General features: G+C 41.0%; 1 protein-coding gene across 1 annotated transcript in view; it reads right to left on the reverse strand.

Moving 5' to 3' along the window:
- Nucleotides 1-1,145: 1,145 nt before the first annotated feature.
- The window catches only part of LOC130930480 (guanine nucleotide-binding protein G(I)/G(S)/G(O) subunit gamma-12-like), a 92,025-nt gene continuing 73,170 nt past the window's right edge, over nucleotides 1,146-20,000 (reverse strand). Inside the window, exons 2-3 of the mRNA XM_057858457.1 lie at nucleotides 10,894-11,001; nucleotides 1,146-2,534 (exon numbers count right to left, since the gene is read on the reverse strand). Of these exons, the coding sequence (XP_057714440.1) occupies nucleotides 2,409-2,534; nucleotides 10,894-10,986 (219 nt within the window). The 5' untranslated portion in view covers nucleotides 10,987-11,001 and the 3' untranslated portion in view covers nucleotides 1,146-2,408. The remainder of the gene's footprint in view (nucleotides 2,535-10,893; nucleotides 11,002-20,000) is intronic.

The following is a 20,000-nucleotide window of genomic DNA, read 5'->3' on the forward strand; positions in this document are numbered from 1 at the left end:
AAAATTTTTGGATGGAGCTGAAACTTCGTGTTTCTCAATGACAGCCCCAAAACCTGACAGATCTAGAGAAGATTTGTGTGGAGGAATGGGCCAAAATGCCCTTTTCCATATGTGAAAACTTGGTGAGGGACTACAGAAAGCATCTGACCTCTGTAGTTGCGAACAAGGGCTTCTGCACTAAATATTACCACTGATTTTCTCAGGGGAACAAATACCCCAGTAAATAACAAATAAATTGTTGAAAAATCATACAATGTGAGTACCGGATTTTTTCTTTCTTTCTAGATTATGTCTCTATAAGTGGAAATGCATCAATGATTGAAATGTCAGACCTCTCCCTCCTATTTTCTAAGTGCTTGAACTTGCAAAATCAAAAGGGGTGAAAATACGTCTGCTCCTCACTGTATATGTTGTAAATGTTTTTTTTTTAATAGCATGGTCACCACCTGGCACCTTGCTTGCAACTGGCTCACGTTGAATAAGGCACTATTTGTTAATGGCGGGGGCGTTAAACCGAGGCTTATTGGACCTTTTAGTTTTCAAATGTGTTTGTGTGTCATTGCACTGTCTAGCTGCGGGGGACTTGCTTTATAAGGTGTAGGTGAAATAGAATGGTCTTTGTAGTAGCCTAGTAGTAGAACGTAAAATATCCAGCATGCGTGCGTACTGCCATTGTGCACGCCTTGTATGGAGAAAATGCACGAGCATGACAAAAAGTTTTTGAACGGAGAAAAACTAAAAAAGATCCTCAGCACCCCCTGCTGTGAATGACTTCCACCTTCCCTGTTTGAATGACACCCCCCTTTTTTTCCCTTCAAAATGCTGCAATGTGCCTGTGATTCAACAACAAAAACAAAAAGTACCTAATATCACAAGACTGATGTAAGATTTTAGGTCATACTTGAAATATCACAAACAGAAAAACCTGATGATCCTGTTGCAAGAGAAATTGCATGTGATTGCTGCTATGCTTAAGAAAACAATACGGAAATGTGAAATAATATGAAATCATGTGGAATGAGCTGTAAGTAAACGTGAGTTGTTCAAAACAATTGGACGCTTGACATTTAATACCTTAACATAAGTGTAAACATATTTTTCTGATCTCACCCAGGACAAAAAAGTGAAGAAAAAACCACAATGACTGTATTTCAAACATCAATCCTCTGACACAACACATCTTTATTGAGATATTAGAACAATGACAGGAACGCTCGACTTCATAGAAAGGGCGGTCGGTACATGAATAACCAAGACGTTCCTCAGAATGCACATTTTGACAGTTTATCAAAGGGTACACTTGTACAGCCTAGTTGCTTAATGTGCAGAAATGATGACACGGTGGTCAACATTTCTTAAGACGTTTATGGGAATTATTGCAAATAAGAGGAATTGACAGTTAGACACAGGCGAGTTTTTGCACCGCACACAAAATACAAAGATGGCACGTTAAGGTTTCATCCCGTCGATCAAAAAAAAAAAAAAACACAGTTCTCCCAGTAAGTACGTGTTCTTCAGAATACGAGGCAAGTAAGGCTGGAAAGAGTGAGAGAAAATTGGTTTCACTTTCTTTTTGGAGATTGACAACATGGTGTGCACTCAAGAAGAGTGGTGCCTTGAGATCATTTAAGTTGTTCCGTATCTCAAATCATCACTCGCCTTTGAAATTAATAGAAATACAACACACTTTATTTCATTATGTGAACATTTGCTCACCACATAACCTGCAAACATTGAACATAAAAGCAAAAAACTCAATCGTCTCGAGTATATTCTACTTCCTCTAGAAGGAAGCCAATGTCAATTGATGGCAGCTGGACTTTTGACATTTTTGCTCATATCTCAAGACAAAAAAAAAAAATCCTAAAGGGAAGGCACGCATATCTCAAGGCACCACTTGTAATAGTAAAATACACGTCGTTCTCAAGCTATGACTTTTAATCATACGACCAATTCTATAATTACATTTATGAGTTACGCACAAACTTAAAAAAAAAAAAAAAAAAATCAATGTTTTCAGATGACATGGAATGTGGATTGTCATTCGTACAAGCTTGACCAAAAAACCCTGAATTCGACCATCTGAGCCAGTCACAATTGTTAATCCGTTCTACCCAAAAGAGATGATAACAGTCGCCGCCCATTTGGCCAAGTCACTAAACCGAGAAACCACCTGTTGTCATACAAAAAGTGCACAGGAAGACAACAAAAAAATCCAAAAGTTGCGTCAGTAATTTGTTACCACGAAAACACGAGCCGGCTCTAGGTAATGAAACGATCGCAGTCCAGCCCTCAATCCTCCCGACAAACAGAACACAGCAACATTAATAAGCACAAAAAAAAAAAAAAAAAAAAAAACTAAAAGAGAGAGACAGAGAGAAAAAGCATAAGGTCGAGTGGTATCCATCCTACAATATTGTGCAGGGTTTTTTGTCCTTAAAGGGATTGTCTGAGGCGGGGATGCCCATGAGGAGAGGGTCGTTTTTGGCGTGAACGTTGCAGTAAGTCATAAGGTCCGCCGAGGCCTTGGATACCTACAAGTGGAAAAACAAGCATCTTTAAGCACACTCTAAGATCTACTTGCTCAGTTACTAGTAAACAAACCTTTGAATTCCTGCTACAACCCCTAGCAAAAAGTATGGAATCACCAGTCTCGGACGAGCACTCACTCAGACATTTTATCATGTAGAACAAACTCAGATAAAAAGCTTGGGAAAAAATGACTTAGTTCAAAAGTGCAACTCTTTAGCATTCAGAAACACTAAAAGAAATGAATAAAAAAACATTTTGGTGGTCAGTAAATGTTACTTTTAAGAGCAAGTGCAGGGAAATATATATAGAATCACTCCATTCTGAGGAAAAAAATATGAACTCATGAGAAACAAACAAACAAAGAAATAACAATCAAAACACATCTCTTGTATTTAGTAGCACCACCTCTGGCTTTTATAAAAGCTTGCAGTCTCAAAGACATGGACTCGATGAGTTTTCTTCATCAGTTTGGTGCCAACTCTCTTTGATTGCAGTTGCCAGATCATTCTTGCAGGTGAGAGCCTTGCTGTGGACCATTTTTTTCAATTACCACCACAGGTTTTCAATAGGGTTGAGATTAGGGGTGTGCCATCTTAGGCACCCCACGATTCGATTCGATTACGATTCAGGGTGCTACGATCCGATTATTAAATGATGATTGCAGTATTGACGATGATCGTGGTTATCGCGATTATCGCGATCATCACAAGTATCGATGCATCATACATTACTACTTAATACAATAGCCAAACAAATTTATGTCCATTATTTATTTAAAATATCCTAATGATTCAACAGGAACGATGCAAACATGCCCATACAACAAAAAGCTGCCCTTAAGCTGCAAGAAAGTGCAAAAACATTAACTATTTTAATGGGAGCACTTATTTCTATCAACAATACAATAACATTTACACAGGTGGAATGAATTCCACATTTTTCTGGAAACAAAGTGTCTTTAGAAATAAGACTTCTTTTAACCAACATACTTTGTTTTCACATAATTTTGTACTGTTTCACATGTTTGTAGTGTTACCGCTGTACTTAATCATGGTTTTACACATTCTGCATATGAAATACACGTTAACGAATTAGCGAATTAGCTTAGCGCTTGGCGCTAACTATTAACATCTCAAAAACAACAACAATAAAGTCTAAACAGAAGTGGGTTGGTGTACTCACCTCTTTTAGATGCACACGGGTCTTAGCAACACACTCGGGACATTTTTCAATTGAAATGCCTTAAAACTACTGCTGGACATTTAAAGTGCCTGTGACACGAAAAAGCATGTTTATTTCATAATACACGCGGTATTTTACGCCCCTGAATGATATGGGCCGCTTGGATGTGTGTGGAAGCGATCGCTATTTTTATTTAGTTTTTTGAATCCCGCGCCATGAAAATGAGTGATTTCCGGCTTCGGTCTTGCATTGAGGAGGAGGGCGCTGTGACGTGTACGGTAGAAGACGTCCTCTTCACGCTACAGTGTACTGTTGTGTTTGAGGACGAAGGATTCAGCTGATTTTGCGGATTAATACGTTTATTTTTCGCATCACGCCAGCCAAACGGCTGCAGAAAAATCATTCTGTATGAGGGAGAGGCGTATGCACCTTTTGGGAGTTTCAAAAGGTTCCCATTCACCGTGGATATTTACTGTGGGACCATTGGACTTATGAGGAAGTGAGTAAACATCTTGTTTTGTATTATGTCAAATACGAATACAGCGATTACAAAGTAAACACTACAAACTTCCTTTAAATGAAGGACTACTTACGTTTGATCATTGATAGGCATGTAAAAAGGTCTCCTAATGCTAATTAGCAGCAGCACATTAGCTGCACAACAAATCCAGCCACCCTCCTCCGGGGAACGAACTGTAAATTGCTCTCCGCCGGGCGGTTTGCCGATCCACTGAGACAATCGACAACCGGGTCGTCATGTCAAATAATCCAGGATAGTTATGTGTGATTTTCCACTTCGAAGACTTTGAAACATCACTCGGTTCGGGTTAGCATGTCAGCTAGCTGTCACGACTTCTGGTTTGTTTACATTTTCCGAAGCCGGGGAAGGGAAATGACATATGTCCGATTTAGGTGTCATAAAATATCGTTCGGGAGGTGCGACAGTAAAGGTGAAGTCGACATTTTTGACCATTATGGAGTAATTTTGCCATGTCGTCCTGAATAAATGCATTTTTATCATTTCATATTCCATTCAGCACAAGACTGTTATTTGTCATGAACATGCCATTTATTTAGCAATTGGGGAAAATACTTGGATAAAAAGAATATCCTGTAAAAATATTGAAGTAAAGAGACAGAAACAATGATATTTTGCTGCTCTCTTCGTCGCGTTTTCCTCGTTGTGAATAGTTCCCCCTCGACGGGCTGACTGGTCCTTCTCAAGCCATTTATATAGCTATTGGGGAAAATACTTGGATAAAAAGAATATCCTTTAAAAATATTGAAGTAAAGAGACAGAAACAATGACATTTTGCGGCTCTCTTCGTCGCGTTTTCCTCGTTCTGAATAATTCCCCCTCAATGGGCTGAATAGTAAAACCGATGAGCCCAGTCTACCGCTGACGTCATCCACCTGTTGGGGACGCTAAAGCCCTATAATGGTAGGCGTGGCTAACCGGCAGATTAAAAGACTAATTTCTCGTCATCTGTGCTTTTCTAAATTGTTGTATATAGTCGAATCGTCTCAAAATATGATTCTAATTCACATAATAATGCCATTTAAGACTTTTTTTCTCGTGTCATATGCTCTTTAAATGACAAGGAGCAACGAAGTATCTCTCTTCCCCTCTTACTCAAAAAAAATAACTTGCGCACAAAAGCGCAACCACCGTGTTCCGCTTCTGTACCTTCCTCTCTCATACACAAATTTTCCAGTCTTTTCAAAAGGAGTATGTCTCTCTCTCAGTAACCAGCAGCATCCATCATAACGTGCGCCTGTTAACGGTGCCCGGCGGCAGACGTATCTACGAGCGGCTGTCATACAGTTATGAGGGAAAAACATCGTTTTTGAACCTTTATGAACCGTAATCGAATCGTCACGTGTCGAATCGCGATGCGTGTAATAATCGATTTTTTGGAAATCCTCTAGTTGAGATCTGGGCAATTTGAATGCCATGACATTGACTGGATGAATCAAGAATCTGCATTGGACAAGGTGTAATGAGTCAAGAATCTGCATTGTACAAGGTGATGATGCTCGAACTTTTGTTTGGTGCTGTTCCAGTGACATTTACATAGATGACTGCCTGAAAAAAAACATCAAAATTCCCCTCTGTCCTTGATGATATGGGGCTGCATGCCAGGCAAAGGCACTGGGGAGATGGCTGTGGTTAAATCTTCAATAAATGCACAAGTACATTGAAATTTTAGACAGCTTTCTTGTCCCTTCAATTGGAAATATGTTTGTCATTTTCCAGGATGACAATGCATCATGCCACAGAGCTAAAACTGTTAAAGCATTCCTTGGAGAAAGACGCATCCAGTCAATGTCATGGCCTATACAGTGCCTTGCAAAAGTATTCGGCCCCCTTGAATCTTGCAACCTTTCGCCACATTTCAGGCTTCATACATAAAGATATGAAATTTAATTTTTTTGTCAAGAATCAACAACAAGTGGGACACAATCGTGAAGTGGAACAACATTTATTGGATAATTTAAACTTTATTGACAAATAAAAAACTGAAAAGTGGGGCGTGCAATATTATTCGGCCCCGTTACTTTCAGTGCAGCAAACTCACTCCAGAAGTTCAGTGAGGATCTCTGAATGATCCATGTTGTCCTAAATGACCGATGATGATAAATAGAATCCACCTGTGTGTAATCAAGTCTCCGTATAAATGCACCTGCTCTGTGATAGTCTCAGGGTTCTGTTTAAAGTGCAGAGAGCATTATGAAAACCAAGGAACACACCAGGCAGGTCCGAGATACTGTTGTGGAGAAGTTTAAAGCCGGATTTGGATACAAAAAGATTTCCCAAGCTTTAAACATCTCAAGGAGCACTGTGCAAGCCATCATATTGAAATGGAAGGAGCATCAGACCACTGCAAATCTACCAAGACCCGGCCGTCCTTCAAAACTTTCTTCTCAAACAAGGAGAAAACTGATCAGAGATGCAGCCAAGAGACCCATGATCACTCTGGATGAACTGCAGAGATCTACAGCTGAGGTGGGAGAGTCTGTCCATAGGACAACAATCAGTCGTACACTGCACAAATCTGGCCTTTATGGAAGAGTGGCAAGAAGAAAGCCATTTCTCAAAGATATCCATAAAAAGTCTCGTTTAAAGTTTGCCACAAGCCACCTGGGAGACACACCAAACATGTGGAAGAAGGTGCTCTGATCAGATGAAACCAAAATTGAACTTTTTGGCCACAATGCAAAACGATATGTTTGGCGTAAAAACAACACAGCTCATCACCCTGAACACACCATCCCCACTGTCAAACATGGTGGTGGCAGCATCATGGTTTGGGCCTGCTTTTCATCAGCAGGGACAGGGAAGATGGTTAAAATTGACGGAAAGATGGATGCAGCCAAATACAGGAACATTCTGGAAGAAAACCTGTTGGTATCTGCACAAGACCTGAGACTGGGACGGAGATTTATCTTCCAACAGGACAATGATCCAAAACATAAAGCCAAATCTACAATGGAATGGTTAAAAAATAAACGTATCCAGGTGTTAGAATTGCCAAGTCAAAGTCCAGACCTGAATCCAATCGAGAATCTGTGGAAAGAGCTGAAGACTGCTGTTCACAAACACTCTCCATCCAACCTCACTGAGCTCGAGCTGTTTTGCAAGGAAGAATGGGCAAGAATGTCAGTCTCTCGATGTGCAAAACTGATAGAAACATACCCCAAGCGACTTGCAGCTTTAATTGGAGCAAAAGGTGGCGCTACAAAGTATTAACGCAAGGGGGCCGAATAATATTGCACGCCCCACTTTTCAGTTTTTTTATTTGTTAAAAAAGTTGAAATTATCCAATAAATTTTGTTCCACTTCACGATTGTGTCCCACTTGTTGTTGATTCTTGACAAAAAATTAAAATTTTATATCTTTATGTTTGAAGCCTGAAATGTGGCGAAAGGTTGCAAGGGTTAAGGGGGCTGAATACTTTTGCAAGGCACTGTAAATAAGCCCAGATCTCAACCCTATAGAAAACCTTTGGTGGAAATTGGAAAAAGAAAAAAAATGGTCCACAGCAATGCTCCGACCTGCAAGGATGATCTGGCAACTGCAATCAAAGAGTTAGCACCAAATTGATGAATAATCATCAAGTCCATGCCTCAGAGACTGCAAGCTGTCATAAAAGCCAGAAGTGGTGCTACTACTGTAAATACTCCAGATGTGTTTTGATTATTATTTCTTTGTTTGTTTCTCATGATTTTGTATTTTTTTCCTCAGAATGGAGTGATTCCATATATATTTCCCTGCACTTGCTCTATAAAAGTAACATTTACTGACCACCACAATGTTTTTTATTCATTTCTTTTAGTGTTTCTGAATGCTAAAGTGTTGCACTTTTTAACTAATTCATTATTTTTTCAAACTTTTTATCTGAGTTTGTTCTACATGATAAAATGTCTGAGTGAGTGCTCGTCCAAGAGTGGTGATTCCATACTTTGTTCTAGGGGTTGTATAAATTCTACTACGTGTGACACATGCCCTTTTCACACACATATCCAGGGAAATTCCCATGTAAGGTGACGCAGTGTTTACTCTATTACTATTACTATTATTGCTTTCACGCATGTAGTGATGTCCCGAGAATGACGCGGGTTGGACACTTTCAAAGACTTGTCCCGTGTTGCCCACTGGCGCTCTCTGTGCAGGGAGGGCTGCTGGCTACTTTTGCTTTCTTGTCTTGGGTATACCGTGTTGCTTTAGCCTTTAAAGGTCTGTGCTGAGTGATCAACACACACTAAACTGACTTGTAGCATTTGCAGAGTGTTCTCGTTAGCATTAGCATTTAGCACGGTGACTCAGTTTCTTCTTAAACTCTTGGAAAACATTTTACATTCAGTTCATGGCATCCAGGTGACTTTAATTAATTGCAAATAATGTGCTGTTTTCTTGCTGAGTGTGTATTATCATCATAAAAATGGTGATGTCCTTGTAGACTGTACAGTTATGTGCTCGCTTGTCATGTTCATTCGAAATTGTTGGAATCAATTTATTTAAGTTTACAGACGAAAGCATTTTGAGAATTGTCGACTAAAACTAGATGAAACATCTGAGTTTTCGTTGACTAAAACGAAGACAAACACATTTTGATATGACTAAAATATGACTAAGACGAATAATTATTTTCGTCCAAAAGACTAAGCCTAAAATTAAAATGGATGCGAAAAACAATACTGGTGTGACAAAATATTAATAATTATTGTATTTTTTTGAGCAGCATGGATTAATCGATTAACTAGAGTAATTCGATTAGAAAAAAGCTTCGAATCAAATTTTGCTGCTACGAGGATTAGTTTAATTAGAGTGGCGTAGTAATGGTTTGTTTTGAAAGGGTTTGCATTTACTTTTATTGATTTGGGTGGGTATACTGCCCTCTAGTGGCAACAATAAATAAATAAATAATATCTAACATGGCTGAATACAGCTGCTCCCTTGTTAAAACCAACATAAGGTAAGTTTCTGTTTGAGCTAATATGTTTGTTTATGCATTCGTTATTTAGTTTAGAAGTATACAGTGATCCATCGTTTTTTGCTCTTAATGGGGACCAGAACCCGCTGCGAAAGGTGAAAAACCAATAAGTAGCGCACCGACCCCCACATTTTTTGTGTGTGTGTTCAATGTATTTATTCAAACTTTAGAAAGAGATACATACAGTATAAGGCATGTTTTTTTTTTCACTTTTTTCCCCAAAGTAAAATTAAGAAAAAATATATGTAGATATACAGTATATTTTAATAAATGTTTTTTAAGCACTTCAAATGGAATAATTATGATATGTTTTAAACATGTTACTGTCCCACCGAATTATTTTTTAACAAGAATAAAGTACAAAAATGCTTGTCTTTATGAAACGCTTCATTGAGTGAGTCCACTCAAATCCGCTACAGCTGCTCACTTACACACAATGAGTTGCCAGAGCAACTGTTTAACAAGTTAAATAATGATTGACGCATGCGGCACTTTTTGAAGTACGTGTCCCTGTCAAGATCAAACCCAACATCTTATGCAATCAATCATCGTTAACTTTAAGAAACTCCAGTGCACTGCCTGACCAACAAAGATCAGGGAGACGGAGGGAGCGAGAGTGAGTGGGATCACTGTATTCAGCAATTTTTTGTAGTGATTTGTATTTGAACAATTTGTAAAAGAAACACTTGGTAATTTTTCAGGTTTGGTCGATTTTAGCGACGCTGGTAGACATGTGCCAATTACAATTTTCAAGGTATACCGTGGTATGAAAACGTCAAGGTTTTAAAACCGCAAAAATTTTCAGTTATACCGTCCCTAAGGTATTAGCTATTTTTTTATGTTCCAAAAATGCATGGAGAAATCTTTCCCTTGCAGCTGTAAGGCTCAACCCTACCCCACCGGTTGTTGCTCAGTGTCAGTGAGTCAGCTGTGCTACACGATGGCTGGATAAGGTGAAACTCCTGAACTTTTTCCCCCATCGAAGAAAACGAAATCGCTGGTATGGGATTACTTCGGCTACAGAAAAGTTACAGATGGTCGCGCAGGGCCACAAAAATAATAATGTCGAGCTGTGGGTTTAGGCTCACCTAAAAGACTGCATTTATTTTAATTTTATTTCAAATATTTTGTTATTTTTTTAAATGTCTTTTACATTATCCTTATGTTCCAATCTTTTGAAAAATCAAAACCCAGTTCAATGGATTTTTTTTTTTTTTTTTAAAACCAAGATCTCAAAGTAACACATTTTTGAGCTGTAATTGCAAGACCGTGAAACCGTGATATTTTGGCTTAAGGTTATCATACCGTCAGAATATCATATCGCCACATGCCTAGACGCCGGTGGACAAAAGCGGGTAGTGTTTTGTCTTAAGAAAGACTGCCTTTCTCATGAGGACCAGCGCACACCCGGACAGTGTCGTAAAATCATCGATCAATCAAAAATCAATCTCCCGGTTGCCTGCAGATGGATTAAACAACATTTCTGTGTCCAGCGGCTGTGTGAAGGATGAAAAGTAATAAGGTGATGAATCAAGTTGTGGCTAAACATTTTTATTTTACACATCATGGGGTGTAATCTTCAAAATATTGAATAGAATGAATGTCATTGATTCCAATGCGCTTCAATGTTTCTGTCCCTCTGTTTCTAAACATAATGTAAATGTCTTTAGTGTACAAAACGTACCTTTATCCTATCGATGCTGGCCTCTATCCTCAGCTGCTGCACAGTCCGTCTAGCATGGGCGATGTTATTGGAACTGTGAGCCTTTGAAGACATGCTGAGCAATCAACACTGCAACACACAAAAGCAGTCATACTTTTACCATCATTTATGTGTAATATTTCAGTAGCATTGACGGCAAAAGACTTTTCTGTACGGCTTGAAGCTTATTTCGTGAAATAACATTAGCCGAAATTGGCGGCAATAAACATCCGATCCATTTGAACTGGGATAGGCTGGCAGTGAAGGATTACTGTCAGCCCAGCCAATTCAAATTCTATGGACGTCGACTAGTGACAAACTCAAATTAAAAAAGTTTTCATTTCATTCTAAGAGCCACATGATTGCACATCTATCGAAGGCACGGGAAGAGTTCAAAAGCAACAAGTGATTAAAATGTGTTCATTTTTAATCGAAATGAACTCAATTAAGCCACACCCATAATAAATATAGTTTAAAAACCCAATCTCTTTCACTTAATTAGGAACTTCCCTAATGCTGTACAGATGTACATTTTAAGACACTTGGCTTTTTGTAACAATGACAAAAAAGACAAACAGTCCTGCGCGCTTATTGTCATGTTCTGCAGCCGAAGGCCATAAACACATTGGAGGTAATGAACAACAACGTCACTTCACCTTCCACACTTCCTCTTGCTTCATTGTTCCCAGAAGTGACATTATTTGTTTGGCTGGGCGCCACCTAAGCTCGCAAGCGACTTTATTATGGTCACCTGCATGCTCAAATTACATCCCATGATTATTTGACCTCCGATTATGTTGTTCATTATGTTAGTCATCTGCAACCTATAAGCACAATAGCAAACTATTCCTGTACAAATGTACATGATGAAAACATGCACGGGTGGTTAATTGGCCACCAAATTGCGAAACTTTACACAAAACACATTTTTCAAATAGTTGTTTCTAACGCTTGACTACGGTAGGTTAAATGTCAATATACATAAAAAAAGAAAAAAAAAACCATTGCCTAACTTGATATTTCAAGTGAACCAATTTCACTCTAAAAAAGATTTGGAAGACACCTCCCTGAAGTTGGCCCCCCCATCATAAACAAATTTATATAAAAACTAGAAACTGCAATTTCTTTAAAAATTACAATGGGGCTTTGCTGAGGTATATACAGATCTATCAGGTCGCTTGCTGTTGATTAGGGGGACATTTCGGGGACACGTCCTGTTGATATCAGGTTACTTCCACTTAATCAACTTATTTGGGCTCCAGTTGAATGTCAATTGTCTGTAATGGTAAATTTTTGGTCAAAAATCACCACCACACAGGTTTTCTGCCATTGAAAAATGAATGGGAAATTTGGACGTACATGGCCGTCAATGGCATCGAAGTGCATGGCTGTCAATGGTATCAATGTACTTGGGCGCGAGTTGAATGTCAATGGGCTGTCAGGTCAAAAATTAGAAGGACCTGTTTTCCTGCCATTGAAAATGAATGGGAAAATATAAAAATATTTTTCACCCTGGCACCTGCATGCTCATACATTTCTCCGGGGAGAGTTGGGACGGGGCTTTACAGTCCCAGCCCGACTCCCCCCCGTTTTTAATGCACCACACACCAAGGTTGTGGGATGGTTGGGACCTGTTGGGGGGGGGCCTCACGGCTGCCTCCTCACCACAGGCCCCGCCATCCCTGCACCTTTTTTAAATGCACCACACACATCATACTCCACAGGAGAGCTCCGGCAAAGGGCGGTGGGACGGGCGGCTGGACAGAAACTCCATGCTGCGGTCCCACTGCCCCAAGCCAAGCTCTCCTATTTTAATGCATACATTGCACTACCCTCCCCTCACACCCCCATCACGGTGCTGGGTGATGGCTGCCAGTCGGGAACCTGGCAGCCACAGTAATAGGGTGGTAGGTGGGTCCCACACTTTTTCTATATGGCGTGGCTCCCGGGGTGTGGCCTCCCCTCTGCCTCGGCTGCCGGCCGCGGGAGTGGGTTGGGGGGTCGGGTCTCCGATCTTGCATTGCCCCGTGGCAGTTCCTGGGCATTCTCCTGCCTCCGCCTTCCCCTCTCTTCTCTGGCTGGGCATCCGCCCTGCGCCCCGTCGCGGGTCGCTGGCTGGGCGCCGGTGTATCAGCGGGGTGTCGCCTGCACCGGCGGGGGACCCTGCCTTGCCTGGGGCTGGGTGGGCCGCTGGGGGTCCCGTGGCGTGCCGTGCCGGTTGGGGGGCTGTGGCTGTGGCTCGTGGCCCGGGTGGGCGGGCGGGGGTGGGTGTAGGCGTGGGGTTGGTGATGCGTCCCCTCCTGCCATCCCTGAAGGCCGGTTGATGGGCGCGTGGGTGGCCCAGGGGACCACCCTGGGTCCCGGGGGGGGGGGGACGGTGGCTCCTTTGCTGGGCGGCGGGAGGAGGGATGGGCTGGCTGCGCATGGCCCCCCCATCCCCCCGCCCGCCCTCCCTCCCCGGGCTGGCTGGGTGGGGGCCGTGGCCCTGGGTTGGCGCCCGCGCGGTTTCTCCGCCCGTCTGCGTGGCTGTCGCGTGCCCGGTGGGGCTTGCGTGCTGCTGGATGTGGTAGGGCATGCTCGGGTTGGGGGTTCCGGTGCCGGGATTGGTGATGTGGCGGCGTAGGGTTGGTCGCCAACGGGCTTACACTCATAAGAGATTCACACGATTACTGGGTTCTAGATCACAGAACTGATTTGTGTACACTCTACCCCTTTCAATCACTTAGCTTATAGTCTTATAGACACCCCCACCCCCATTCTCCTCTTTCACTGGCCAATAGGCCCCCACATGGTGTAAACCGGAAATACATCTCGCTGACGATAGCACCAGCATATTAGTAAGTAGTTTAGATGTTCAATGCATTTCCTGTTGTTGTTTGTGTATGTGTTTCTTTTCTTTCTTCTCTTGTATTTCTTTTCTTCTGTCCCCCCATAATCCCTTCCTGTTCGCTGCTTTGTCATAATAAAAAGGTATTTTCAATGATCACAATGGGAGTATGTCAGACTCTCAATGTGAAACATTAACACTGTTCAGAATCCGGGCACTTAGACTTCCATTCTCTGTGTCAAACAGCTGAACAGGACAGGTTTTAAAAAAAAAAAAAAATAAAAATAAAAAAAAAAAAAAGAAAATGAATGGGAAATTTGGACATACATGGCTGTCAATGGCATCCCATTAGAAATGAATGGGACAGTTTTGGGCAAATTTTGGGGGGAACTGTCAGTTTTTGCCAAATTTTGTATACAACCTTTATGCCCCTTACTTTCCTGGAATTTTTAATGTGTAATTTATGAGATTGTGTCAAAAACTGTAGGACAAGATACATTTTGAAATTTTTTTCCCCCTAATAAAACAGCGTTTACGAGCAAACTGAGAATTTTTGGGTGGTCATTCCAAAAATTCCCTGTGTCGTGTGAAAATTACGGTCACTTTTGTATTTGAACGGTGACGGTTGATCAAACGGTTTTGGCTGTGCGGCACACCGAGGAAATGTCATTCAAAAAAAACAAAACAAAACAAAACAAAAAACGGAATTTTACTATCTGGGCCTTGCCTTGCAAAGCTCCATTAAAATATTAAGAATTCTTTTATAAGTCAACCAACCTCCCATTTTGATTAAAAATTGTGTCAATCGTTTATGCTTTTCTTGTGCTATAATTTGTTTTTGTTTGTGCTGCTATTGTTTTATAGATATTGAGATATTCATTTTGAGTGATGACGTCAATCGTAGCCCCTTCGTTGCGGCTGACGGAGCGTACCAACACTCTCAATAACAGAGAGGTGTCCCAACAACTACTGCAAATTTGCAGTAAAACGGGGCTGCAAGTCACAGCATCACTCAAAATTTATATTTTACGCCCCCCAGTACAATACATCCTAATATATATCACCCATTCAAACGCAATAAATTGCTATTCTTAAATAAAACACAAACTATATTCCAAAAATGTTTTAAAAAAACACACACACATTGCACGAGTGATTTGAAAGACAGCTAAGCGCAGAATATTAAATAGGTGAGAAACCCAATGCCATTCTTGTTCTCTGCCAATTAGAGCCCATCAAAAGTGTTTATATGATCCAAAATGACTGTCTTCTTGTCCTGCAAAGTGCACGTTAGCAAATTTGAAGCCAAATTATTCATTGCTTTTTTTAAATTTTTTATTTTATTTATTTTTAATTTTGCATTTCCACCTACTGCATTCTTCTTGTGCTTTATTTCCATTGCTGATTTCAATTATTAGTAGTAGTAGCAGTATTTTTTATTTTTTTCTTATTCTATTCGTGATTAAATGCGATCTTTATATATAATTTTATTTCCGGTTTCGATTGGCTTTGTTTTTACGTTCTATTACCGTATTGGCCCGAATATAAGACTGTGTTTTTTGCATTGAAATAAGACTGAAAATGTGGGAGTCGTCTTACATTCGGGGTCTAGACATTGTACCCGTTCACTACGCTAGATGGCGCCAGATATCATTGAAGCGAATGCTGAATTTGAGGAGTAATGTTCTGTCATGACAGATCTCAGCTACTCTCAAGTTTAACCAGTTTGCATTCTTTTATTGCAATGTTTTTCCTTATTCAGATTTGTTTCAAGACTGCAGTTACAGGTAGACCTCACTTTGATGGTTAACGCAGTTATTGCAATTTTGTTGTTTTATCACAATAGATTGGTTTATTTACATTTCAAAAACCTGAAGCCATTCATTTACGAATGTGATTGCACTTTAGTTTACATATTTAAATGTTCAGATATTAAGATTTGAATGAGGCAAAATAACATGCTTTTTCTCTCAAATACATTGTTATAATTATTTGTTCCAGATGTACTGTAATTATTTTCTGTATAAAAATTAATTTGGTGTTCAAAACGTCTTTTTTTAAACTTGAGTCTTGAAAAAGAGGGGGGCCGTCTTATAATCAGGGCCGTCTTATATTCGGGCCAATACGCCAATACGGTAATTTAATGTGATTTTTATTATCTTCATGTGATGTAAAGCACGTTGAATTGCCTTGTGTTGAATTGTGCTATATAAATAAATTTGCCTTGCCTTAAACGGTTCGGTTGTTTTTGTTCACGGTGATCGTTCCAGTTGTTTGTTCGTTACGAGATCCGCTGGCAGTTGACAGCTGACGACTAGCGTGTTGATGTTGAAAAACCGCTGAGTTTAACCTCGCAGAGAATCAGTGAGTGGCGCAGGTCATACAGTGCATCATGGGAAATGTAGTCTCGGGACAGCCCCGTATTGTCTGAATACGGAGCGATCACGTTTTTCAGACGGTTGCCTACTCTAGCATCTGCTGGCTGTGTGTGCTCGGGTGGCACACCCCAGCAATGGCGCACGGATTACTTCCGGTCGTTTTGCTCAGATTACTCTATACACAAAATACATATCCGATTTGTAATTGTTTTTTTTTTTTTTTTTAAGATACACTATAAAACCATGTCATGCTCAAGCAATGTCTCTGCTTTCATTCCATTTGCAAGATGTTACTCATGATTATCAACTATCTGAACTCATATCGGCAAATACTCAAATGTGAGTACTTGTAGTCATTCAGAAAAATGTGGAGGAGCATCCTTAATCATGTTGCACATCAACTATTTTGGAGTTGAGGAACAACAAAAGTAATGGCACATCCTTCTCACTACATGCAGAAATGAGTGGAAATGTACATGCCAACACAAAGTGCTGCATGGTTCAGTATGTTTCCACAACAATGCTACACTCAAATATGGTTGAAAACATGCAGGGGATTCTTTTTGTTTTTGTTTTTCTTAAACAGAAAGCGAAGGCAAGGTAAAAGTTCCAGTGCTGAAACGTGCGAGTGCACGGCGGATGTGCGCTGCAGCAGGTTAAACTTGCGATTCTGCTTTCTGCAAATCATTTACAGACATGATGGGAACAAGCCCGGACATGGCCTGCATGGCATGCGGTAGCCGCGTGAGCTCCAATTTTCTATCTCCCTCCCCGATAGCCGACTTCCCTTAACTGCAGTTTTGTTTCTCAACACAATAATACAGGAATGACTTCCTCGAACGCATTCTGCAACACACTTTTCTTGAAACGAACTCCATTTACAGTAAAAACTATTAATATCAGGCAAAAGGAAACTCCCAAGAAGGAATATCCTTGGTGCTGCACGTGGAAAAAAGAACTGTTTATGGACAGGAGAGCGGGAAAGACAGGACGGTTGCCAAGACAAGAGTTTCACTGGCAGTTGCCCAGACATAGTGCGCATAGTTTCTGAGTACACGAGGGGTGGAAATGGAGTTCCTGAAATAAGAGAAGTGGGTTGTAAAAACATGACGCTTACTTAACTTGTTGGCTTCTATTGACGCTGACAGATGTCCAATCCCTTTGGACTGGGAGTTTTGGCAGCGATCAAATGAATTTGTCCACTTGGCATTTTACCTACATGCGGACTGTAGTCACATTTTGTGCTAATACAGCAATCCCTCGTTTTTCGCGGTCAATGGGATGGAGCTAATTTACATTTGAATTTTTTTTTTTTTTAGTGTCTTCAAGGTATTTATTTAGATTTAACAGCTGAGGCGGCGCTTTTGTCATTTCCCTGCCCCGGCTTCGGAAAGCATAAACCAGGGGTGGGCAAACCGGTCCTCGAGGGCCGCAGTGGGTCCTGGTCTTTGTTCCAACTGACCCAGCACAGATAGTTTAACCAATGAGGTTTCAGCAGAAATGAGAAGCACCTGACTGCAATCGACTGATTGCACGTGTAAAATAGCAGATTGGTGAAAAGGTGTCCTCTTAATGGGTTCCAACAAAAACCCGCACCCACTGCGGCCCTTTGTGGAATAGTTTGCCCACCCCTGGCATAAACAAACGAGGAGGCGTGACAGCTAGCCGACATGCTAACCCGAACAGAGTGATGTTTCAAATTCTTTTTCTCGGCTTTCGAAGCGAAAAATCACACAAAACTACCTAGGATCATATCACACGGTGGCGGGATTGTCGATTGGCTTCGCCGATCGGAAACCCGCCCGGCGGCAAGCAAGTTACAGCTCGTCGGACTCGTTCCCCTGCTGCGGGCAGGAGAGCTAATTTGATGGGGAAGCAGCTGAATGGGGGTGATTTAATCCAAATAAGACATTTGAAAACATCTGCTTTTAAGTCGGAAAAGGATCAATTTCCACATGTTACGCGGCAAATTAGTTATCAATTGGGGGGCAATTTCTGATATTAATCATTATTTGCAGCCGTGCATTCAATCGATTTCATACGATATGATGTGCAAATTTAATACAATCATTTACATTTTACATGATGCAAAAAACAACGTAATTTTGCCATTTTTGCTAATTTTCTTGCGGAAACATTTAGGGCACTTTCACATTAGACCAGAGGTACCAGGGTCCGGTTGGAGAGCTACACTGCTGGCCAAACGTATTGGCACCCCTGCAATTCTGTCTGATAACGCTAAATTTCTCCCACAAAATGACTGCAATTACAAATACTTTGTGGTAGTAATATCTTCATTTATTTTGCTTGCAATGAAAAAACACAAAAGAGAATGAAAAAAAAAAGAATCATCATTTTACACAAAACTCCAAAAATGGGCCAGACAAAAGTATTGGCACCCTCAGCCTAATACTTGGTAGCACAACCTTTAGATAAAATAACTGCGAACAACCGCTTCCGATATCCATCAATGAGTTTCTTACAATGCTCTGCTGGAATTTTAGACCATTGTTCTTTGGCCAACTGCTCCAGGTCTCTGAGATTTGAAGGGTGCCTTCTCCAAACTTACATTTTCAGATCTCTCCACAGGTGTTCTATGGGATTCAGGTCTGGACTCATTGCTGGCCATTTTAGAAGTCTGCAGTGCTTCCTCTCAAACCATTTTCTAATGCTTTTTGAAGTGTATTTTGGGTCATTGTCCTGCTGGAAGACCCATGACCTCTAAGGGAGACCCAGATTTCTCACACTGGGCCCTACAGTATGCTGCAAAATTTGTTGGTAGTCTTCAGACTTCATAATGACATGGACACGGTCAAGCAGTCCAGTCCCAGAGGCAGCAAAGCAACCCCAAAACATCAGGGAACCTCCGCCATGTTCGACTGTGGGGACAGTGTTCTTTTCTTGAAGGCGTCGTTTTTTTTCCTGTCAACTCTATGTTGATGCCTTTTCCCAAAAAGCTCTACTTTTGTCTCATCTGACCAGAGAACATTTTTCCAAAACATTTTTGGCTTTCTCAGGTAAGTTTTGGCAAACTCAAGCCTGGCTTTTTTATGTCTCTGGGTCAGAAGTAGGCTAGGCTAGGTTCATACCGCAGGTCTTAATGCACAAATCCGATTTTTTGTCATATCTGTTTTTTGGCGCACCCGTTCAGACTGCCTTTGTCCATTGAGACCATTCAAGTATTACGCATGTGCACGAATTCGCAGTCCGACACGCACTGAGCAAGACCCGCATGCGTAGAAGCATCAAAACAAACATCTACACATGCTGGCTGGCATCCGTCATTCCAGGGAGATCATATTTTGATTTCCAAAAAAAGGACACAAATAACAGACATATATAATCCCCATTTAGGTTTATATTCAAAGTTAATATGGATCGGTAGCATGCACGCACTGCCTGTGCATGTCACACACACATAGTTTGCCCCGACTCTCGGCCGTGTAAGCAATGTTGAAATATTGCTCATATAGAGCAGAGAGAAAAAACCGATCATTCTCAGGCTTATCCTCAACCCATTTTTTAAAAGACTGTAGTCAACCCCAACCCTTCCCAAAAAGCCGTGCTCAAGGCAAGCTAAGCGCTAACACACAGCTGCACTGCTACCGTAGCGCTCTTTGATGACGTAATTGCTGCATGAATTCCGATTTGGGAGATGTGACAGTTCAGACCGCTGTGACATTCTGGAAAAATGTGGCCCAGATCAGATTTAAACCACGTACGAAAGTGACCCAGATCAGATTTGAAATGGTCCACTTCGATGCAACTTGTCCATTCAGACCGTCAAGTTAACGCCTCACTCGAGTCTGAAAAACACAAAAAATCGGATTCGTGCATTAAGACCTGCAGTATGAACCTAGCCATAGAGTCCCTTTTCATTCAGA

Source organism: Corythoichthys intestinalis, chromosome 14 (genome assembly GCF_030265065.1).
Source record: "Corythoichthys intestinalis isolate RoL2023-P3 chromosome 14, ASM3026506v1, whole genome shotgun sequence".
NCBI classification, from domain to species: Eukaryota; Metazoa; Chordata; class Actinopteri; order Syngnathiformes; family Syngnathidae; genus Corythoichthys; species Corythoichthys intestinalis.